The sequence below is a fragment of the Bubalus kerabau genome, chromosome 4, assembly GCF_029407905.1.
Source record: "Bubalus kerabau isolate K-KA32 ecotype Philippines breed swamp buffalo chromosome 4, PCC_UOA_SB_1v2, whole genome shotgun sequence".
Classification (NCBI taxonomy): domain Eukaryota; kingdom Metazoa; phylum Chordata; class Mammalia; order Artiodactyla; family Bovidae; genus Bubalus; species Bubalus kerabau.
In genome coordinates this window covers 17,214,744-17,239,462 of record NC_073627.1, presented here as the reverse complement: position 1 = coordinate 17,239,462, position 24,719 = coordinate 17,214,744, and the positions used below count along the sequence as shown (strand labels likewise).

The following is a 24,719-nucleotide window of genomic DNA, read 5'->3' as shown; positions in this document are numbered from 1 at the left end:
GAGTGCAATTTGCAGTAGTTTGAGCATTCTTTGGCATTGCGTTTCTTTGGGATTGGAATGAAAACTGACCTTTTCCAGTCCTGTGGCCACTGCTGAGTTTTTCAAATTTGCTGGCATATTGAGTGCAGCATTTTCACAGCATCATCTTTCAGGATTTGAAATAGCTCAACTGGAATTCCATCACCTCCACTAGCTTTGTTCGTAGTGATGTTTCCTAAGGCCCACTTGACTTCACATTTCAGGGTATCTGGCTCTAGGTGAGTGATCACACCATCATGATTATCTAGGTTGTGAAGATCTTTTTTGTATAGTTCTTCTGTGTATTCCTGCCACCTCTTCTTAATAACTTCTGCTTCTGATAGGCCCATACCATTTCTGTCCTTTATTGAGCCTGTCTTTGCATGAAATGTTCCTTTGGTATCTCTAATTTTCTTAAAGAAATCTTGTCTTTCCCATTCTATTCTTTTCCTCTATTTCTTTGCACTGATCGCTGAGGAAGGCTTTCTTATCTCTCCTTGATACTCTTTGAAACTCTGCATTCAGATGGGTATATCTTTCCTTTTCTCCTTTGTTTTTTGCTTCTCTTCTTTCCACAGCCAGTTGTAAGGCCTCCTCAGACAGCCATTTTGCTTTTTTCATTTTTTTTCTTGGGGATGGTCTTGATCCCTGTCTCCTGTACAATGTCACGAACCTCTGTCCACAGTTCATCAGGCACTCTGTCTATCAGATCTAATCCCTTGAATCTATTTCTCACTTCCACTGTATAATCATAAGGGATTTGATTTAGGTCATACCTGTTTGACAAATGTTTGCTATTCATTCTGACTGCAGGATGACTCCTCCCTGGTGGGGCTTTATTCCTTGGTTCTCTCTTTCTAACTAACTGACCTACAGTCTAGGCTGTATCTTCATTACACAAATATTTTCCCACTTGCCTTTTTGCCACAGTCTCCATTGAATATCTGTAGATTTAAACTTGTCCACACTCTGTTGAGAATGAAGTCAGGTCCTTTGGGAAGAGATTGTGTACTATATGTTCCAATGTTTTACCCCCGGCAAAATATCTAAGCCAGGGTTGTGGTGTTGGGGGTGGGGACAATGAGTAACACTTTTCTGAGTGACATTCAGCCTCTAGGAACTGAATACCAGGAGCAGAGGTATAGATGGGGTGCACACAGCAAGCAGTTTGTCTCTCGTGATGTGGAACTACTACCTTATGAGCTGAGCGAGAGGCCTGTTGGAGTCCCAGTATTCTAAGTGTACCAAGCTAAGGCAGAGCCTCCCTTTCACAAGTCAGTGTTAGGCAGATGGAAGCCTCCTGTCTTTGATGTACTTGGCTGGGACTTAGCTTCAGTGACAGGGTGCTGGGGATGAAATGAGAAGCCTGAAGTCCTGCTCCTCTCAGGAAGAAAGCCCTTGACTGAGAGCTGGGGGAAGGAGGGGACTTGTGCTCTTGGCTGCAGCAGTCTGGAACCTTGCTGAGATGGGAAGGTGGGATATGGGAAGAAAAGCGTGATCTTCCTTCAGGTACCACAGACTTTCACCTTGCAGGCTAAATTTTTTGTAGATTTTATTGAATGGTTGTTTCTTCATTAGCTCTTTGTCCTTAGGGACCATTGTCAGAGGCTTTGAATGGTGGTTTTAAAAAATAATTTTCATCAGTTTCTCTGAGCAGCAGGCTAGCAGAGATCCTCACACTGTTAGGCTTAGAGGTCAGTCTTTTGTAACTGTTTTTTGAGCTGGCAGTCTCTTTAAAGCATGATTCGAAAAAGTGTTTCCTTCATTATGGTCTCTGACCACCCCCTCATGAGGAACCCTTGGCATACCCTTAACATAACTTTCAGATATCGACTGTAAGATACAAGAATCACGAGAATTGTTTTTCCCTTGCTTATTTTCCTTAAAGAATGAACTTGCTCCATGTGGAAGTACTCTAGAAGGGGAAAGTTTGCACAGGAGTTCAGAGTTTATAAAGGAAATGAAAATAACATTAGGTAGAGAATTTTAACATGAGTGCCCTCTACTATATGATGGATGGAGTTCTTTTCAAGTTGGCTCAGAGGTGTTGCAGTTAATTCTTGGTTTCTTTGACTTGACCTAGATATCACAATCACATGGCTTCTTCCTCATTTTTGCTGTCATCTTAGTTTCTTTTGATTCCTTTTTGTTTTTTTCTTTTCAGGGGCCACTCAATAGTGAGTCTTCCAACCAGAGCTTGTGCAGCGTGGGGTCCTTGAGTGATAAAGAAGTAGAGGTAAGAAGCCACATCCACTGCAAGACTTGTCATATTCCCACACTTTAGATCTGGGTTAAACCATAGCACTGCAGACTCTGGGGTCCTGTTAGGGTTTGTGTCAGTGATTCCCCCTTAGAGTTGTGTGCTCTTTGTGTCTGCACAGTTGTCATGTGGCCCTGATGGGTTTTTATTACTATAATCATAATAATCAATAAAAGGTAGAAATTTGCAGTTGTAGCTGAATTAGTCTAGGTGTCCTTGGATTTTAGCACTTCTTAGTACTTCAGCAGAGTGAGTCAGTGTGGCCTGAAGGACTTCAGTAACAAAATTTGAAATTTTTTGTTTTTTAAAGGCAAATAACCTAGCCGAATATATAACCGCTTACTTTGCACTTAGATAAGACTTTGAATAGACTAGTCAGTTGACTGATCATGCAGATATTTCCTTTTTGGAAAAAAATTTTAGATTTAAGCTCTTTTAAAGTAGAAATATTGGGATTCCCTGGTGGTCCCATGGTTAGGACTCAGTGCTTTCCCTGCTGGGATCTGAATTTTCAATCCCTGGTCAGAGAACTACTATCCCATAAGTTGCATGGTGTGGCCTCAAAAAGAAACAAATATTGTAACAGCTGCTATTTGAGAGCCTACTATATGCTAGATGCTTGTACTACATTTGTGCTTTATAAAATAGTTCATTTAAGCTTTTGCAGCAACCCTGATTTACAGATAAGTAAATTAAAGCTCTGATATTTTAAGCAGTTGGCCAAAAATTGTATAAATGGTTTGATTTCAGATCTTATATTCTTTCTATGACCCTGCTGTAAGAGTAGGACACTCATTTAGGACTTGTGAGCCAGTTAATTCTCCTTATAAATTTGATATTTTTAACGTACACTCTAATTTTCATAACGTGAAAAATTTAACAAAATGCTAATTGTGATGTATATGGTATTTAACAGACTCCTGAGAAAAAACAGAATGACCAGCGAAACCGGAAAAGAAAAGCTGAACCATATGAAACTAGCCAAGGTAGTAATAATTTCACACCAGTAAAAATATAAATTCTTATGTACTTAGGTATAAAACTCCCAGCTCACACTAATTAGTTTGCATACAGGGATTCCTGACAATGGAGATTTGCATTCCTTAAGGGAATATCAGGCTGTTTATGATAGACTTGCCATTTGATACACACTTGACAAAACAGTGTCAGTTCTGTAGGGACTCTAGTTCTCCCTGTTGTAAGTTAATAGTCTTCTCGCCATGGATTTGTCTTCAGACTAAGCATCTATTGTACAGAAAAGAATTGCATAGCAGTTTTAACTATGTCTTGCACTAGGTCAGTGGTTTGTTAATAATAGGCAAGCAGAAATGGTTGCATTTACATGGCTGTCCTTTTACCTACCCTTCTTCCATGTCAGTTACTCAATTGAATAATTGGTGCCCAGTGGAATAAATTTGTAAGTATGATGATCATAATGCCAGATTTCTTTAAATAATTAAAGAAAGAATAAATGAAATGGAAGAACTTCCAAGAAACGAAAGGCCCCCTCCCCCCATTTTGTATCTTTTAATCTGCAAATCATTTTTTACTTTTGTGGGAGAAAATTTTCCCAAAGTAACAAGGTCACATAAATTTACTTGTGAAATAGAATAAACCATTTAGTTCTGATGAATTTGTTTTGAATTTTTTTATCCTCTTAGTTGGGGGTGTACTTTATAGTTTAGTTTTATTTTGATTCACAGTTGTGGCATAAGCTTTGTTAGTGTACTTGTAAAAGAAAGCGTAGTGAATCTTAAAGGAAAGCAAGCTGTGAAAAGGTCTTTCTTTCACTGCTTATTTTAGTGTTTTATTTTGTGGTGGAAACTGTCTTCTGTTCTTAGGAAACAGGTATTTTTGCTCATTTGTTAAAAGTAAAGTTGACATTTGAATTGGTAACAGCATAGGCAGTCATTGAATACATAATACACTTGAGCAAATGATGGTTTACTTGTGTTACTGGAAAAACTATACTTACTTTGGTTTTATTTTCAGGGAAAGGCACTCCTAGGGGACATAAAATTAGTGATTACTTTGAGGTAAGTTAAATTTTTGGAAAAAGAAATCTATAGTGACTTAAAAAAAAAAAAAGAACCTAAATCCTTTCATTCATTTAAAGCTTTAGAAAGGCATATATTGCCTTTCCTGTGCCCTCCTCCCCTTCTTCCCCACCTTCATCAACCTGATGTTGCCCCATCGCTATAAGAGGAAACAGCTGCTGACTTCCTAAATTTAAATTTGTTCATGATGTGTCTTGTCTGTGATGATATAAAAATTCACAAATGAGGTGATTGTTCTCTTGGCCAGACTAGGTTTTGTGTCTTACAAAGGTTGAAGTGGAACGCCTTGGACTCTTCTTTTGTCCTCTACCTATAGTCCAGTGGAACCTGTAGTAAGCTCACTGACCCATCTTTAGTGGTTACTGAAGGGGACACTAACATACACTGTATTCCTGCTTCATGTATTTTGAGACAAGAAGGGGAAACATTCTTCTCTTATGTCTTTTCAAAATCATGTGTACCTTCAGGTTTCTAGCCATGTTTTCCTTATATCCTGGTACATTTCTACTGGAGCTTCTTGTTAAAATCTCATTGAAAAGATAGCAGAATTTGACTTACATGGCATTTTCTCTAGAATAAAATGTGTAGACTTAAAGGGACCATGTATAATTAAGACCTGTATGTGTATTAATCTTTTACTCTCCTTATCTGAAGCATAGTACTGTTGTGAATTATTCATATCCATTTTTCCCTGTTGGCCAGTTTGCTGGGGGAAGCGGGCCAGGAACCAGCCCTGGCAGAAGTGTTCCACCAGTTGCACGATCCTCACCGCAACATTCCTTATCCAATCCCTTACCGGTAAGCATTCACCTGGAGAAATGTGACACCTGTTGTAGGAGACCAAGAAGCCCAGGAACACTCCAGCGAAGTTTCTCTTCCACTAATTACCTAAGGGGAGTGAAGTCTTAAGGAGAAACATTCATAGCATTACCTGTGAATCACTTAACTTAGATTCAAATCTGTATCGGTCAGTTCACATTTTATGAGAGCTGATCCTGTTCTCCCGGTATAAATCGATTACTTCTAGACCTCAAGAAAGGGGTTTCCCGTCCAAACATTAGGTTTTTATCCTGGCCAGACTTACATATTCCTGTAGTTAAATTCCTTTCAAAAAATTGTGGTCAGCTCCTGGTATTTGAATTAATTGGATGGCTTGCTCAGTGATGTAGTAGAGAAGCTAATACCGCACGGATTTGGGATAGGTTTGTTCTCTGCCTGTGAGTGAGATCTGAAACTATAAAAACATCACAGCCAAGTTAGTGGTTCTCAGGCCAGGGTAGTTTATCCCCTCAGGGGACATTTGGCAATGTTGAAGTAATTTTTGGTCTGAACTAGAGGGTGGGTGGAATGATGCCATAGGCATCTGCTGGGCAGAGGCCAGGGATGCTGGTGTACATCCTGCCATGCACAGGACAGGCGCCCACAACAAAGAATGATCCAGTCCAGAATGGTACTAGTGCCAAAGCTGAGAATCCCTGAACCAGCTCGTGTAGGATTTTATGTCAGTTCACTCAAGTGCCTTTGGCTGATTTGTTGATACCATATGAGAACCCTGTACATAAGAGTGTATTATGTCCCTTGATGCCTCAGGTATTGCTGTGGGATCTTAGGGAAAAGGGAGACCAGGAGTTTTCATCCTAGGTCTCTGTTTCAGAAAGTTGCTTTTCTGTGCCTCAGCAGACTTGATTAATATTGCTTTTTTTCTTAAGTGATTTAGTCTCTGTATTGTTAAACTAGTTAAAAATGTCCTTCTTCCCCTCTTCTGTGTCATGAAAACATGCGTTCATTAGGGTGATTATAATGAGTAAAGCATTTAGCAAAATGTATTCAGCTTGAAATTTTTTCTGTTACTTTGTCATCATTGCCATATTTAAAAATATTATAAATGTTCAATGTGTAGATATGTTTGGTTAGGTTGAAGTTTGTTAGCTAACTTTTGAGGAGACCTAGATCTGTATTTTTATTGTTTTAAACCAGTTACAAGTTTTAAAATGTTAAATGGGATTGCAGAATTATCTATTTGGGACAAATATGACTTGTAGAATTTTGTTATCTTACTACTCTTTTCTTCCTGAAAAAGATTTTTTTTCATTTGGTTTTCAGTAATGTGACCACCCATCTATCATGTGTCCATTTAAGTCAGGTCTTAAATGAAGACAAGAGAGAGGTACCCAAGTGATCCACAGACAGTCCTGCCACCTCAGTGAGTGGTGGCTGGGCCTCGTTATCATGCAAATCTAAGTATGTCTTGGTTGTTAAAGTAGAAACCAACCTTAATTTCCTTTTTCCATTGCATTTTATCCTCCTATCTTAGATTCTGTGCTTCATTGTTATAATCAACTGATTTGTGTATACCCTTCAATTCCCTTTCCCCACTCTCTCCATTATACTTGCCTGAAAAAAACTCAGCCCTGATTAAATCTAATTTTCCTTGTCTGTATCTAAGCGGTTCAGCCTGGTTAGAGGAAAGCACATAAACCCATGCTGACTAATCTCACTTTAAGTTCGTGACCACCAACCTCATGAGCCTCTGAGTTGCTGCCAGTCCTATTATATTTCCATAGTTAATTCACTCTCCTAGATGAATATTTCATATTTTTGTCACTTTCTGCAGTCTTCCAGCAGCAATTCCTTCCCCTCTACTCTCTCAACTGATGACTTGACTTTTTTATTTTATTAGGAAAATAGAAGCAATCAAAAGAGAACTTTCCCATGTGTTTCTGCCAGCTCTACCAGGTTACTTGTGTCCTTATCCGTATCTGCCTTTTAGGATGCATGAACTGGACAGCCCTTTACTTGGGCATCGATTTCCCTGAAAATTATATATGCACCTCTCCTTGCCATTTCTGCTTATATAACTAAATGAATAGCTTAAAAAACATCTGTAGGACTTCCCTGGTGGTCCAGTGGTTGGGAATCTGCTTGCCAGTGCAGGGAACATGGGTTCGATCCCTGGTCTGGGAAGAGTCCACGTGCCACAGAGCAACTAAGGTCGTGTGCCACAACTGCTGAGCCCGTGCACCCTGGAGCCTGTGCTCTGCAACAAGAGAACCACCTCAATGAGAAGCCTGTATACAGCAGTAAAGACCCAGAGCAGCCAAAAATAAATAGATAAATAAATAATTTTTAAAAAAAACCCACAGAGGAGCTCTTGCTCACTAGCACAACAACAAATTGCTCTTTTTGCAGTCTACCCTGTCCCTGTAGATAACAGTTTACTGTGTCCAGTTTTTCAGATCATAACTTCATGCCCCATATCTCATCCATCAAAATCCTATTTTCTTTAAAAAAAAAAAAATAGCAGAATCCACCCTCTTTTCTGTTCACCTGGTTCTCTGCATCAGTCTCTAAAGTAGTCTCCTTGTTTCTGCCTGTGTCTCACCTATTTTCAATATAGTAAGTAGCCAGAATGATTCTGTGAAAAATTTAAGTCAGATCCTATTCAGAACTGGCCAGGGGCTTGTCCAGACTGTTCTAGGCTTATGTAGTCTAGAAGCTCCTACATAATCTTTGCTCCCCACATCCATCTGACTGCATCTGCTCCCCTTCTTCCTCATGCCACTTAAGCCGCACTGGCTTCCTAGAAGTTCTGTTAACACTCTGAAGCACTCTTTACTTCAGTGCCTTTGTACCTGCTATTTCTTCTTCCAAGAATAGCGCGATGAGCAAGTCCTTCATCAGACTGTTGCTCAAAAATGGCCGTGTCAAGAGAGGTCTCTCCTGGCCAACTTCTTTGAATAATAGTCCCTCTCACCTTGTAACTCTGTCCCTAATCCTGCTTTAATTCTTAGTTATTACTATCTGGCATATGTATTTAAAGTTTGATATATATATTTAAATTTTTATTGATTCATATTTATACGTATAAAAGAGTATACATGTACATCTGCAGCTTAATGAATGTTCACCAACTGTACTAGCACAAGAAACAAAGTACCAGCCCCCCCAGAAAGTCCCTTACGTTCCCTTTCAGTTATTAGCCCCCTCCCTGCGGTTGGGGATAGCTACTGTCCTAACTTCTAATAGTAGCATAGATGAGGGCTTTTTTGTTTTCATACAGTGTATGAAAGGAACCACACAGTATCTAATATAGTCTGGTGTCGAGTTTCTTTCAGTCAGCATTACTTTGGTGAAAGTCATCCATGTTGTGTGTTGTAGATCATTCACTGTTGTCATTGTGTGGCATAATTTTAATATTTTTATTTAATTTACAGATCTTAATTTTTAACTATACAGTTAGTTTGTTGCGCATCATCTTCCACCAGAATGTTAATCCCAAGAGAATTGGACCTTTGTTTTATTACTACTATTTCCATCTCTTACACTGTTTGTTACATAAAGGTGTAATCATTTTAACTATTTCCCTCACTCCTTGGCATAGAAGAGAGATCTTGTTCAGTGTTCAGTCTCTAACACCCAAAACAGTGTTGGGTGCACAGTGGGAATGCAAGACTATTTGTTGAAAGAGAAGAATAGAAGAACAGATAAAGAATCATTTTAGCTTTTTTCCTCCTAAGTGATTCTTCTATATTTTTTGTTAAATACAAAAAAGTACACAAACCCTGAGCCTTTGAGTTCAGGAGTTGGTAAACTACAGCCTACAACTGGCAGGCCGAAAATGATTTTTAGATTTTTTGAGTTGTAGAGACAAAGAAGAATATGTCACAGAGTTATGTTGCCTGGAAAGCCTAAAATATTTCCGTCTGGTCCTTCACAAAAAATGTTTCCAGGCAGTCATTATGAAGTTAACTCCATTAATCATTACTTAGGTCAGAAAGTAAAATACTTCCAGCACCCTGGAAACCTTCCCTGATCACAACTCCCTCCCAATACTCTAGAAACAACCACTGTTCTAATTTTTGTGATCAGCATTTGCTTTTCTTGATAGTATTGTCATTATGATAGTTTTGTTAATCATGGTGTTTAATCTCCATGTTTAAATCTTCTGTATTCTGACTTTTGGCTGTTTGTTCTGTCAGTTACTAAGAGAGGTATATTCATGACTGTCATGATTATGGGTGTACTTTGTTTCTTCCTGTATTTATATTTTTGCTTTATGTATTACTAAGTGATTCTCTTTATTTCTCCTGATACTTTTTGCTCTTAATGCAGTTTATCTGATATTAGTATATTCAAACCACTGTATAGTGTAAATATTTCTGTTTTTGTATTGTCAGCTTTTCATTATTATGTTTTCAGTATATCTGACAAGTACATAGTTGAAATTTTTTTCTTGATTCAGTCTAAAATCTTTTTTAAGGGAATTACGTAGTGGTCCAGTGGTTAGGAGTCAGCACTTTCACTGCTGGGGCCTAGGTTCAATCCCTGGTTGGGGAATTAAGATCCTGCAAACTGTGGGGCATCGTCAAAAAAAAAATCTTTTTTAAACTTCAGTATTTATTGTTTACATTAATGCTGCCAAGTCGCTTCAGTCATGTCCGACTCTGTGCGACCCCGTAGACGGAAGCCCACCGGGCTCCCCCGTCCCTGGGATTCTCCAGGCAAGAACACTGGAGTGGGTTGCCATTTCCTTCTCCAATGCATGCAAGTGAAAAGTGAAAGTGAAGTCGCTCAGTCATGTCTGACTCTTAGCAACCCCATGGACTACAGCCTACCAGGCTCCTCCATCCATGGGATTTTCCAAGCAAGAGTACTGGAGTGGGGTGCCATTGCCTTCTCCGGTTTACATTAATAAACATCGTTATATTGGTTTTAAATACTCCAGCTTTTAACGGTATCTGTCATTGCCTATTTCTTACCTGTCCTATGTCACTGTTTCCTTCAATTCTTGTTTTCATTTGGATTAAAAAATGATTTCATACTTTTCTCCTCCACTAGTAGGTAGGTCCTTGTGTGGTGTTTCTCTTAGAAGTTACCACAGGTATCTTTAATATGCCAGAGTTTGATGTTAACAGAAGCCTAGTTACGTGATAACTTTGATTCCATTTCTGTGCTACTGCCTTGGTGGTGGTGGTGTAGGTTTATATTTTGCCTTAAAATTTTATATATATATATATATATATATATATATATATATATATATATATATCATAGAACATTATTATGCTGTCAGTGTTCATTTAGATTTATCCATGTACTTACTTATCTCTTTCTTTGTACTTCTTCCCTTTTTACATATTACACCTTCCACTTTAGGGAAGAAGTGGACGTGGAAGTACTTCTGCCTTCCGTAGTCCTTAATACAGTATTTATCTGCTGGGGATTAACTCTCTAGGTTTTTGTTTGCTGAAATAACTTTATTTTGCCCTTATTCTTGAAAGATATTTATGCTGTGTATATATCTAGATTGATTTTTTTTCACCACACACAGTTAAGTATATCGTTACCATTTTTTTGGTTCCCTTGGTTACAATTGAGAAAATAGTTTTCATTTACTTATTTCTTTGAAAGAAACTGCTCTGCTTCCCCTACCCACACCTGCCGTTCTCCCCCCAAGCCCCAGGCTACTTTTACTTTGTAGTAGTGTGCAGTTTTACCCTGAGACATCCTTTTATTTCCCTTCCATGTAATTTGCTGGGCTTCTGGTGTTTGTGGGTTGCTGTCTTATACCATTTCTGAATAGTTATTTGCCATTGTCTCTATCTCAGTCCTGTTCTCTTTTTCATTCTCCTGTAAAATTTCAGGGAACCATATGTTAGCGGAGAAGGCAATGGCAACCCCACTTCAGTACTCTTGCCTGGAAAATCCCACGGATGGAGGAGCCTGGTGGGCTGCAGTCCATGGGGTCACTAAGATTCAGACACGACTGAGTGACTTCACTTTCACTTTTCACTTTCATGCATTGGAGAAGGAAATGGCAACCCACTCCAGTGTTCTTGCCTGGAGAATCCCAGGGACGGGGGAGCCTGGTGGGCTGCCATCTATGGAGTCGCACAGAGTCGGACACGACTGAAGTGACTTAGCAGCAGCAGCAGCATATGTTAGACTGTCTCACTTTATCACCATGCCCCTTCATTCTTCTTTCTGTATGCTCCATTCTGGATAGTTTCTTGCCTTTCAGTTCTCAAATTCTCTGTTTTGGTGTATCTAATTTGCTGCATTGGATTCTTAGTTTTTGTTATTTTATGTTCCCTGCAGATATAGTCAAATTGTCTTTTATTTTATTTCTTTAATCTGGTAGACATAGTTGTTTTATAATCTGTTAATTTTTGTATTTGAAGTTTTAAAAAAACCTGTTTCTGCTATATCTTTTTTTTCCTAGTTGTTGCTCAGGTCTTTATTTCTTTTATGCTTTGGTTGTCTGTGTGCTGCTCATTGTACTTGAAAAATTATTGGTGAAATTTCTTTGAGGTCTAAGATGAACATATGTTTCTCCAGGGAGAATTTTTATTTGCTTCTCTCAAGTGTCTAGAGATTCTACCAGTCTCTACAAACTACTGAATTCATGGCTTGCTTTGTTTGATTTGCTAGATTGTTTCTTTCAACCAGACAAGCAGTATTGATTTGGATTGTATTAACTTCCATGGGAAATCCCATGGGCAGAGGAGCCTGGTAGGCTGCAGTCCAGGGGGTCGCTAGGACTCAGACACGACTGAACGACTTCACTTTCACTTTTCACTTTCATGCACTGGAGAAGGAAATGGCAACCCACTCCAGTGTTCTTGCCTGGAGAATCCCAGGGACGGGGGAGCCTGGTGGGCTGCTGTCTATGGGGTCGCACAGAGTCGGACATGACTGAAGTGACTTAGCAGCAGCAACATTTCTCAGGGGAGCCTGCACCCCCTGCATGGCCAAGGCAACTGTTGCAGCTCCCTGAGGGCGGGAGAACTATTTCTTCTGGCTTACATTTTCCCTGAGGTTTTAACCCTTTGAAAGTACAGCTTAAAGTGGGAAGGATTCATATTGAGAGTCCTATGCTGGATGGGCTTGGCCTATGATTATCCACTTGGCAACATGGTGCCCAGGGATTGGAAAGTCAAGATCTTAGGGTGTCCCATGGATGGAGGAGCCTGGTGGGCTGCAGTCCATGGGGTCGCTAAGAGTCGGACACGACTAAGCGACTTCATTTTCACTTTTCACTTTCATGCATTGGAGAAGGAAATGGCAACCCACCCAGTATTCTTGCCTGGAGAATCCCAGGGACAGGGGAGCCTGGTGGGCTGCCGTCTATGGGGTCGAAGAGTCGGACACAACTGAAGCGACTTAGCAGCAGCAGCAGCAGCAGGGCAAATGTGACTTTGATGCTTCTTTTACTACCTGTTTTGTGTTCCTTATTTCCGTTAGGTTTTGCCATGACAAATCCCTACTATTTTGTCAGCTTTTCAGTGCTTTTAATATCTTTTTAAAAAAACATTTTGTCCTGTCTTTATAGTTGTTTTCTAAGGGAATGTTGGTACAAACATCCCAACCTGCTATATTTCCAGAGATATTTAAAGATCTTTTAAGCCCTTGGCAAATAATTATTGAATGTATGACAGAATTATTTGTTTTAATATTGTAGCTTCAGTGATAACAGTGTGCCAGGTAGTGAGATTATTGTTGTTAAGTATTACAGGTATTCTGGAGTCTGCATTTAAATTTATTGGATGAGGTAGGAGTGCTGTTTTTAAGGAGGTGTGGCTTTTACTCCTAGATTTAAAAAAAAAATTCTTTTTTCCAGATCACTTTGATTAGTCTGTTTTACTTATATTTTCTGAAGTAAAAATGTTAGTTTTCCCTGATAAAGGGATACATGCTGATTATGAAAGTCCAATAATTCAGAAGTGGTAAAATATAAAGTCCTTTCCACAAGAGCTATTATCAAAGAGTTTAGTGGGCATATATGTATACATGTATGTTCATATAGCAGATTTCCTCATTTCCATTGTATAAATTTATTTAGACGATAGACTTAAATATTTTGTATTCTCTAAGTAATGCTGTAATGAATATCCTTGTGTATACATCTGTGCTTATGCATTTGTTTCCTTTGGATAAATTTCCAAAGGTTAGTTCCCAAGTCAAAGAATATGCACACTTTAAAATGTCATCACATGAATGGATAAAGAAGATGTGGTGTCCAGTACACACATACACACACACACTGGAATATTGCTCAGCCATTAAAAAGAATGAAACAGTGCCATTTGCAGCAACACAAATGGACTAGAGATTATCATACTAAATGAAGCAAGCCAGACAGAGAAAGGCAGATATCATATAATATCACTTACATTGGAATCTTTAAAAATGATACAAATAAACTTATTTATAAAATAGAAATAGACCCACAGACATAGAAAACAAACTTATGGTTATAAAGGGGAAAGGGTAGATGTATAAATTAGGAATTTGGAATTAACATATTAATATACACACTGCTACATATAAAATAATAACCAACAAGGACTTACTGTATAGAACAGGCAACTGTATTCATATTTTATAATAACTTATAAGGGGAAAGAATCTGAGAAAGAAAATATGTGTTCAGTTACATATATATAACTGAATCACTTTTCTGTATACCTGAAACTAACATAGCATTATAAATCAACTATGCATCAATTTAAAATAAATATAATGAAATATCATCACATAATTGCTAGCAGGTCATCAGCAGTTTGAGAGTCCCAATTTCTTCCTATCCTTCTAATACTGAATTTTACATTATAGTCTTTGCTAGTGAGAAAAATACCTTGTTTTAAGTTGCATTTCTTCATCAGTGATATTACATATCTTTTCATATGTTTAGTGGCCTTTTGGATTTCTCTTTTAATGCTTATTCAGTTCCTTTGCCTATTTATTCGAGCATTTGCTTTGTCTTGCTGATGGGTAGGAACACATTATTTATTAAGATTGTTAGCTCATTGTCACTTATCGTGTGAATATTTTCTGCCTCTTTATAATTTGTTTTTTAACTTGTTTATGTCCACTTTCACCATTCAGAAGTCAAAAAATTAGAAGTGATCAGATCTATCAGTGTTTTTCTCTTCATGACTTATTACTACTTTTGTCTTATTCTTAGATGTTCCTATATGGTTTGTGTTTTTAATGTCATGTTTAAAAAGCCCTCACCACTAGAAAGTCATAATAGCATTTGTTTATATTTTCTTATAATTTTTATGTATACTATAAGGAAGTAATGTACTTTACCTTTTTTCTAATATCTATGTACATATCGTATCATTTTTGTAATAAAATTCCCACTAATTAGAAATGCAGTATAATCACACATTACACATCCATTTTATATGGGTCTTTTTCTGATTTTTCCGTGCCACTGATTAGTCTGCTTGTTCCTTTACCAGGATGATGCTTATTTGGTTTATTGTTGCTTTGTTGTTGCTGTTTAGTCGCTAAGTCATGTCCAACTCTCTGCAACCCCATTGGACTGGAGCCCACCAGGCTCTACTATGTCCATGGGAGTGTGTTGTCATTTCCTTCTCCAGGGGATCATCCCAAGCCAGGGTTGTCTCCTGCACTGGCAGGTGGATTCTTAAACACTGAGCCACCAGAGAGGCCAGTGTTGCTTTGCAGTAAGTTTTAATAGCTGGTCAGGTTTCCCTGGTACCCTTTATCAAAAAGTACATGGCTAATTTTGATTATTTTTCCAAGTGGACCTCAGAACTAAAATATGAAAATCCATAGAAACAGTCTCCCCAAAGAGCAGAGGAGAATCTAGATGATCAATCGCTATACTGCCACAACACCCTTTCTTGCAAAAATAGAAACAAAAATACACAAAAAGCCCTGAGCACTGGCTTTTGGAGAAGTTTGACATATATAAAATGTGAACTCAGGAGCATAGTATTTTGCCATTTAACATTGGTCGTCTTTTATATTTGTCAGTGAACTATAGTTTTTGTTTTACATGTAATCTGCATATTGTTTCCTTCTAAGTATTTTACAGATAATTTTGAATCTGATTTTTCTTCTGATGCTACTTGTTCTGATTATAATCAAGTTGTTGATATATGGGGAAGTTATTGATTTTTGTGTATTTATTTTATATTTGGCCATCTTACTGAACTCTTATTTGTTGTTTTTCAGTTGATTTGTTTGGTTTCCTTTGTGAATAGTTATATCATCCAAAATTGACACTTTCTAATGTTTGATATTTTCCAGTGTTTATACCTCATATTGTTTTCCTTATCACTTTGGCTAAAAATTCTATGATAATGTTGAATGACTGTGATATTAATGTGTTAACCCCTGTCTAGTTCCTAATTTTAATGAAGGTATCTCAAGTATAGCACCATTAATTATAGTTATGTTTATTTCTGAAAAAATACTCTGTTGAATTATAAATAGATACTTACAGGGTTTTTTTTTAAGTATTGCCCAACAATGTGCAAATCTTTTTGCATCTAAAGGAAAGAATCTTGATTCTCTACCCTCCCACACCAACGTTAATGTAGTGAATTACATTAGTAGATAGAATAATGAACTATCCTTACATTTCTAGAATAAGCCATACATAATTGTGGTATATTATTCTTTTGTTTGTATTTATTTTATATTTTGCATATGGATATAATATGGTAATAGAAGAGAATAGAGAGTGAAGTAAGTAGGGGCCAAATGCCTTAATCTTTATTAACCTAGAGGTTAGAAATAGCATTTCCTTGTAGAATTGAGGGTATAATGAAGTTGTTTGTTGAACTCTAAAGTAACCTGCAAATTCAGAGTTCTGTAAATATAGAACCATTAAAATGTACTAAGATAGGTCATAATCCAGTGATAATGTTACTGTACTCTCCATATTTGTTTTCAGAGGGTTTTTTTTTTTAAAGTCCTTCTTATATCTGATAACTGTGTTTTAATCTGTTGCATGTTTTGGCAGTATCAGATGTTTTCTTTGTCATGTAATTTGTGTGTTTTCTTTCATGTTTTCCAGCGGCGAGTAGAACAGCCTCTCTATGGTTTAGATGGCAGTGCTACAAAGGAGGTGTCAGAGGAGCAGTCTGCCCTGCCGACGCTTATGTCAGTGATGCTGGCAAAACCTCGGCTCGACACAGAGCAGCTGGCACAGAGGGGAGCTGGCCTCTGCTTCACTTTTGTCTCAGTGAGTACTGAGGCTGCGTTTATGCACATCCTTGTTTTCCTGCAGCCGAGATGGAGTTTGAGTAAGGATTTTGGTAGAGAGATGATTTCTAACTCTGTGTTACCTCTAAAGGTGTGTGCTTGTGCTCAGCCCTGCTTGGCTCAGGCGCTGAGAGAGACTGCTTTATCAAAGTCTGAGTGTCCTGTGGGATGGAAAACACAACCTTAGGTTGACAAAGAACAGAAAATACAGATTAAATTCCATTACAATTAAAAATAAAATCTCCAGACTCCAACCATCACTTATTTGAAGTTAATAGTCAAGTTAATACAATATTAGTATGGGGACGGGCATGCTTACTAGTCATTTTCCCCTCTATGGTATCTGGACAGCCTGCATGCTTGCTTTCTCTCATTTCTTCAGAGTATTAGCACAGTTGCTTTTCCAAGACTATTTGGCTACCTGTTTGTTCCTTTCAGCTTACTTCTTTCTTCTTCCTTGAAGAACAGGAATTTGATTATTATAAATGTTTGACCCCATTTTTTTATTTGCCAAATTATAATGCAGTTTGACTTAAAAGTTGTTGCTTTTCTTGGTTTCTTTACCCTGCCAAGTACCTGTTTGTTTTCAGTGATGCAGTAAAGCAACAGAAAGCCCCATCGCCCTGTCCCTCCATTTTTAGGGGCCTCCTTCAGAGCTAACATTACCATTGATCAACATTTCTTTCTCTCTTACTGGTTCATTTTCTCCAGTAAACTGTTTCCTCCTTATTTGCTCCATGGTTTCTGAGCAAATAAATCTCTATAACCTCTGGGATTAACCCACATATGATTGTATTAAAAAAGGCCATGAAATGGTAGGTGTCTTAAGGAAAGGAGATAAAAATAATAAAATAATTAGATAGGGATCATTGTGTATTATTTGAATCCCTTCTGCCCTTCCTTCCTTCTCTCATTCTTTCCTTCCTCAGCTTAAAACAGTACCCATGTATTACCTCAGAGTTCTTTAAGTTTGGGGGTAATTTATTGCTGAGCAATAGAGAACTAATACATGTGGCTTTATCTTTAATGCTTCCTTTTTTCCTCATATTCTACATCTAATCTATCAGAAAACATACTTACATCTAGAATCTGACCATCTCTCACCGTCTCCACTGCCACCATAATGGCCCAACATCTCTCTGCTTTGGAATACTTTCTTATAGAGGAGTAATATGGTAATCACATCTGAAGAAGGAACATGGAAATAGTATAAAAACCAAAGTCCTAGAAGCTTTGGTATAGTTCTATTTCTCTTTGCTTCTCTGCAGTTCCAATTGGAGTATAAACTTAGATAAAAAAGGAGAAAAGCAAAAAAGTTAGCAAATATATAACAAATGTTGGTTAATAGAGACAAGCAGTTTCCTTTAAAAAAAATAAAAGGCAAAGGCTATGAACAGGCAGTTTTAACGGGAAAAAAAGGACAAATGTCTAATAATGTGAAAAACTGGTTAACTTCAGCCATAGAGAAATGCAAAATAAAATAACTTAACAAATGACAAGGACTAGTAAATTTGGTGATTCTTGGTGCAGGTAGTGGTTTAGATACACATACAGTGCTATGTGTATGTATAAATTGGTGCAGTCATTTGGACAGGTTGGCAGTGTATCTCAGTGTTAAGTTTACATATCCTTGGGTCCCAAAATTCCATTCCCATGAACTACACAAAGATGTTTATTGTATTGTTTATAAATTGCAAAAATCTGGAAGCAGTGTCCTTCCACAGTGTTTCAGAGGAACTTCTAACAAGAATACCTGTTATCTCCACGTTGCTAAGTCCGGCAATCAGTTCTCAGAACTTATTCAATATAATTCATTAGCTGCAGTTGATCAGTCCCTTCTTCTTTAAGCACATGGTCTTTTCTTTGCTTCTGACTTTTTGATTCTTCTTCATTTCCTGGATCTCCAAATATTGGAGTGCCCCAGGGCTCAGTCTTCAGTCCTCTTATATACATACCATCTTTCAGTAAGGAGAATCTCATTTAGTTTCTTACTTTCAGTCATCACCTATACTCAGAAGACTTCCAAATTTACATCTCCAGCCCAGAGCCCTTCCCTGAATTCCAGACCTATGTAGTCAGTTGTCTGTGTCTAATAGGCATATCAAATTTAATACGACCAAAGCTGAATTCTTCACTTTGTTGCCCCATTCCAAACCCCATTTCTTCCACATCTCAGTAATTTTCAGCTCTCGGCTTACAATTGTTCAAAAATTCTGGAGTCATTCTAGTCTTATCTCTTTATTTTATATCCTAATTCTGAATCCATCAGCAAGTCTACTGCTTTTACCTTCAAAATATATTCAGAATCCTGCCACTTCTGCCCTTAACGATGACTACTCAAGTCTTGTCTCACACTGAGATCGTGGTGGTAGCCTCCTAACTGAACTGTCAGCTTCTGCCTTTGTTCTCAGCAGATCAGAGTGATCCCATTGGAACTTAAGTCCAGGCATGCCACTCCCCTGCTCACAAGTGTTTATAATGGCACATAATGCCTTGCATGGCCTGTTTCCCACCACTTTGACATCTGTTACTACTGCCTCCCTCCCTCACCAAGTTCCATCCTCACTGGCTGCCTTTCTTCTTCAAATACTACCTGGTGTCTCTCACCTCAGGGCCTTTATCTGAACATTCTTCCTCTAGATATCACCTTGCCTTGTCCCCTTGGTTCTCTCTAGTCTCTGCTTAAGTCTACAGCCTATTAGAAAGGCTGTATTGTATAAGATAGCACTCCTTCCTGCTCCGCCCAAACATTATATAGCTGCTGTGCCCTAATTTTTCTTCTTAGCCTTATCACTAGCTTACCTGTTATAATGTACTTCTTTGTCTCACTCCGCACCCCCATCCTAACTCCCCTCCACCGAAATGTAAGCTGCATCAGGTCAAGGACTTCACTTTGTTCACTTCTGCACCGCCAACGCTGGAACAGGATCTGCTGTCATACACACTCAGTTTAATTATATGTTGTATGAATTAATGAAGGCATCTTTCATATAAGGACTAGTTAAATAAAATATAGTATGTATATACAATGGGATGCTCTACAGTTGACCAATGAAGTGAGATAGACTTTTATGTAGTTTGTAGACTTTTTTTGGCCATGGGATCCCTTGCATTTCCATATGAATTTTAGGATCAACTTTTCAATTTCTGTAAACCAGACCAGATGGAATTTGTAGCAGTTGTGCTGACTCTGCAGATTAATTTGGGGTAGTATTGCCCTCATTAAAAAAAAAGTAGGTATATGTGCTGGCAGTGAAAGACCTATAGATCAATACTGATAAGTAAAAATAGGTGGCAGAATATTATGAGTCTGATCCTTTGAATGTTTGATCCCATGGACATCTATGGCATTCTCTAGGCCAGAATACTGGAGTGGGTAGTCTTTTCCCTTCTCCAGGGGTTCTTCCCAACCTAGTGATCGAATCCAGGTCTCCCGCATTGCAGGCGGGTTCTTTACCAGCTGAGCCACAAGGGAAGCCCGTTTAAAATCATATTGCTACATAATTTTATGAATTTCAACATAAGAAATTTGATTTTCAACATTATAAACATATAGTTTTCTAAATTGTAAAAGTAGTATATGTGCATGACCTACGAATATTTGAAGTGATATAGAAGAGTAAAATTCTTTCCTTTGTATTCATGAGATAACCACTGTTAAGAGTTTGTTTTAGATTTTGTACTGAATACCATTTTAACTTCAAATTATCTTTTATGTAATCAACATTCCCCATTGTAAGAGATGTTTAACATACCCAGCTTCCTTTTTCATCTTTCAGCTTTTTAGTTATTATTACATTGTTTGTGATATTTAGTTTGTTATTTTAACTATAATTGACTTGTTTCTGCTTTATAAATTATTCTAAAAATTGACAACATTTAAGGAGTATTTACAATATTATGGTTGTTTCATTATTGTACACCGTAAAACTGAGTGATTTTATTGGATTCACTGAGAAGAAAACAGTCCTAGTCAGTGAATTTGTTTAGATTGAATGAGACAGTTATAGTTGTCAGGGTCTAAAAGATTTTTTTTAATATATATATGAGGTCTGTTACTTCCTCAAAAGCTACATCTTTTGACATTATATAAGATGTTCTTAAATGCTTTAATTTTTTAAAATGTAGTTTGCAGATTTTTTTTGGCTGTGGGATCCCTTGTATTTCCATATGAATTTTAGGATCAGCTTTTCAGTTTCTGTAAACAGACCAGATGAAATTTATAGCAGTTGTGCTGACTCTGCAGACTAATTTGGGGGTATTGACTTCATAAAAATATTGTTTTCCAGTCCATGAATATGAGATATCTTTCCATTTATTTAGGTATCTTTAATTTCTTTTTATTAGTAATAAAATTTGGAATTTTTGGTGTGTAGATTTTGCCCTTGTTTTGTTCAAATTATTTCTAAGAGTTTATTCTTTTTCATGTTATTGCAAATGTTTTTCAGAAATGGCCTTTTTTGGTATTGAAAAAGTTCCCTTCTATTCTGAGTTCATTGAGTTCATCATGAAAGGGTATTCGATGCTTTCTCTACATCTGTTGAGATGATCGTATGGTATCTTTTTATTCTTGAGGTCTATCCACTATTTGTCTTGTCCTTGTCATGTCATAGCCTTTTTTTAGTCTTAAAAAACCTTTTACCTCAGAGAAGCTTTATTTTACTATTCTTAGATTTTTTTTTTCCCTCTGCTCTTTTCCTCCTAAAGGCCGGTTAGATAGTTTTGAAGCCTCTTCCTGTTCATGTTTCTTAACTTTTCTTTCATGCTACTTGACTTTGTTTCTTCCTCTGGGAGATTTTCTTGACATTGTCTTTCAGATTTTCTGTGTTCGGTTCTGTGCATTTTGTTACTTAGCTCATCTATTCACTTTTTAGAATATTGATACTCTTATCTTGTCACATTTATTTTTCAAGTTCTTTACTGTAGTATCCTTTTAACCCTCTCTGAACATATTTTATTTTTAAAGTTGTTTTTATTGAATTCTCTGTTTTCTCTTGGATCAAGTTTTGTTTTTTCATGTTGGATCTTCACTTTGTGCTGTTGGTTTTCTTGAAAAATGTATCTTGCTTTAGTTGAATGCAGTACTATTAGAGTGATTTAGCATAGGGTATTGGCATGGATTTTTCCCTGCAGTGGCATTGTACCGCTTCCCAAATAGCCCTCCATTGGTGTGTGTGTGTGTGAGTGTTATCCCTGTGTAAGCATCTGGTCAGCTCTCAGCAGAAAAACCAGCCCTTTACAAACATGGAAATAAGGAGGGCGTTGTTTTGCTAGGTAACTCTTTAACTCTTAGAGGTGTATTCCACGTATTCCTCCATTCTGTCAGTTGTAGCGGGCAGGGATACTGTGCTTTCTTTGCTATTTTCCTTAGGACACAATATTCACAGCAGAAGCCCCTCCCCCTGGACCCACTCATTTTCCATTTTAAATATTTACATGTTTGTTTTTTTTAATTTAAGAGACCAATTCTTGTGCTTTACCCTTGGTTCAGAAGCAGTAGTATCCATGGCTCTCAGTATGCAAGGGAGAGATCAAGAGGGGACCTTGTTGGACTATACAGGTTTTAAATGTCTGATAATTGTTCCATGGGTCAATCCTGGTAAAGGTAAATCTCAGTGTGGGGCTTTGGAGGAGTTCCCTTGAAAAGAACCAGCCTGTTTTACTGCTGGTGTTTCCAGCTGTGAATTTATTTTACTTTCTCTATCAGTCTGATCCCAAATGCTTTTGAATGTTTCTTAAAACTTAAAGTTTTTAAAAATTTCTGATTCTTAATTCTCCTTTGTTTCTTAATGCTATTAGGGTTTCATTTAGAAAGAAAATCTTCCAAGTATCAGTAGGACTTTGGGAAATCTAGCCTGTAATTATGAATTAGAAGCCAATACTACTTCTGTAATTGGAATGAAGAACACGGAAGTCTGGGAAGGATGTTTTGCCGAGTAAGGGTTGGACTAAATTTACAACTACAATGGTCTGCTTAGCAAGGCCGTCAGCTTCTCATTTCTTGAGAACATGATCCTGTAACTGTGGACTCAGGAGACTAAGCTTTCTTTGTTTTCCAGTGTTGCATTTCTAGTGTTTAACACAGGACCAGGCACAGAGGTTCATAATTAATACCGAATGAATGATAAGAATTTTCATGGAGTATTTGCATGGATTCACTTGTCACAGTAGGTCCTTATATTTTTGTAGTTCTCCTATCTTTTGTAAGTATTATTTTCATTTTCATGGGGATTTGCTACCTCCTTGCTTCTGTCCCACTGACTCAGTTAACTTTCTGCAGTTTTACTTATCATGGGCTATTTATATGTACATTTTTACAGAGAGCTTTAATTTGGAAACATCTCCTTGAATGACATTCTAGTACCCTTTGTTTGCTGAAAGAAAACTTAGAAATGAGCACATGTTAAAAAAGGAAAAAGCATTAAAAAAAAAAAAACCCATATACCAAAATCTAGAAGTTCATAGAAAGAGCCTTTTAGCCTGTCATGTGATTCTTGTTGGTGTTTATTATAAAAGCAGCTCAGTAATGTTTATTTAGAGATAGATTTTAAAAGGATAGGATTTTAAAAGCAATCTAATGATAACTGAAGGAGATAATGGTTATATCACAGTGCAGTATAGTATGTGAGTTTTACAATCATAACCCTTCATCAATAAGACGAGGTTAGGTTTGCCACATTGTAGGAAGAATGGGGAACATTATCAGTTATTTAGACTCTCCTAAACCTGGCTCTAATCACTGCTCTGACATACAGTCTCTTTGAGACTGACTCCTCATTTTTTACTTGTTGATCCCCACAACAGTTCTCTCTCTTCCCCTTGGGTTCTTGTATGGAATGTGAGAACCTGAAATGACCCTATCGTCTCTTCTCTTTGACTGCTTATTTCCTTCAAATTTTAACTCTGATATTATTTCATCAAGGAATTCACCCTCAATTCATTAAGTTAGGTTAGGTACCTTGTTGTGTATGCTTATAGCACGTATCCTTAATTGCAGTTTTGTATTTATTTATATGATTGTTTAGATTGTTTAACAGTTTCTGTCAACAAGTATTTATCCAGTGCTTTATACATCTTCTCTTGGTTTATGAGTTTTATAAGGCAGAGTGATGACTGGGCCTTTAGGTTTTGTTTCTGTTTTTCTTGGCCATTGCGTCCCGAGCATCTAACATGATACTTAGATGAGGATGTTTCAGTGAGTACTTGATGAGTGAATAAATAAAAACAGAGATGATATTATCGCCTACCTTACAAGACTGTGTGAGCCTTCAGTTTAGTTGTGTGTATGAAGTGCTTAGCTTGCTTGTGGCCTGTTCACAGCAGTACCCATAATGGCCGACGTGAGACAGTCAGTGTACTGTGCTTATAGAGATTGGTTACTGTGGATGCAGATAGCCCTCAATTCTTATTCCCCCACTGACTAGCTCTGTGACCCCACATAGGTGCTTAATATCTCGGATTTGCATTTTCTTTATCTATAAATGGAAATAGCAGCACCTCCTTATAGGGTTTTGTAAGGTAATCCAAGTCTATGCCCTGACCAGTAATGCTGAAGAAGCTGAAGTTGAACGGTTCTATGAAGACCTACAAGACCTTTTAGAACTAACACCCAAAAAAGATGTCCTTTTCATTATAGGGGACTGGAATGCAAAAGTAGGAAGTTAAGAAACACCTGGAGTAACAGGCAAATTTGACTTTGGACTACAGAACGAAGCAGGGCAAAGGCTAATAGAATTTTGCCAAGAGAACGCACTGGTCATAGCAAACACCCTCTTCCAACAACACAAGAGAAGACTCTACACGTGGACATCACCAGGTGGTCAATACCGAAATCAGATTGATTATATTCTTTGCAGCCGAAGATGGAGAAGCTCTATACAGTCAGCAAAAACAAGACCAGGAGCTGACTGTGGCTTAGATCATGAACTCCTTTTTGCCAAATTCAGACTTAAATTGAAGAAAGTAGGGAAAACCACTAGACCATTCAGTTATGACCTAAATCAAATCCCTTACAATTATACAGTGGAAGTGAGAAATAGATTTAAGGAACTAGACAGAGTGCCTGAAGAACTATGGACATCGTTCATATGGACAATGTTCATGACCTTGTACAGGAGGCAGAGATCAAGACCATCCCCAAGAAAAAGAAATGCAAAAAGCAAAATGGCTGTATGAAGAGGGCTTACAGATAGCTGTGAAAAGAAGAGACGCAAAAAGCAAAGGAGAAAAGGAAAGATATACCCATCTGAATGCAGAGTTCCAAAGACTAGCAAGGAGAGATAAGAAAGCCTTCCTCAGCAATCAATGCAAAGAAACTGAGGAAAACAATAGAATGGGAGAGACTAGAGATCTCTTCA

At 37.6% G+C, this 24,719-nt stretch overlaps 1 protein-coding gene across 9 annotated transcripts in view; it reads left to right on the top strand.

The window, feature by feature from the left end:
• TLK2 (tousled like kinase 2) overlaps window positions 1-24,719 on the top strand; it is a 123,132-nt gene that overhangs the window by 42,926 nt on the left and 55,487 nt on the right. For 8 of the 9 annotated variants that reach the window (XM_055575590.1, XM_055575588.1, XM_055575586.1 and 5 more), the window contains exons 3-7: window positions 2,183-2,254; window positions 3,195-3,264; window positions 4,271-4,314; window positions 5,038-5,133; window positions 16,175-16,342. In XM_055575590.1, coding sequence (XP_055431565.1) covers window positions 2,183-2,254; window positions 3,195-3,264; window positions 4,271-4,314; window positions 5,038-5,133; window positions 16,175-16,342 — 450 coding nt within the window. The remainder of the gene's footprint in view (window positions 1-2,182; window positions 2,255-3,194; window positions 3,265-4,270; window positions 4,315-5,037; window positions 5,134-16,174; window positions 16,343-24,719) is intronic. The other variant, XM_055575592.1, reaches the window with a different exon arrangement.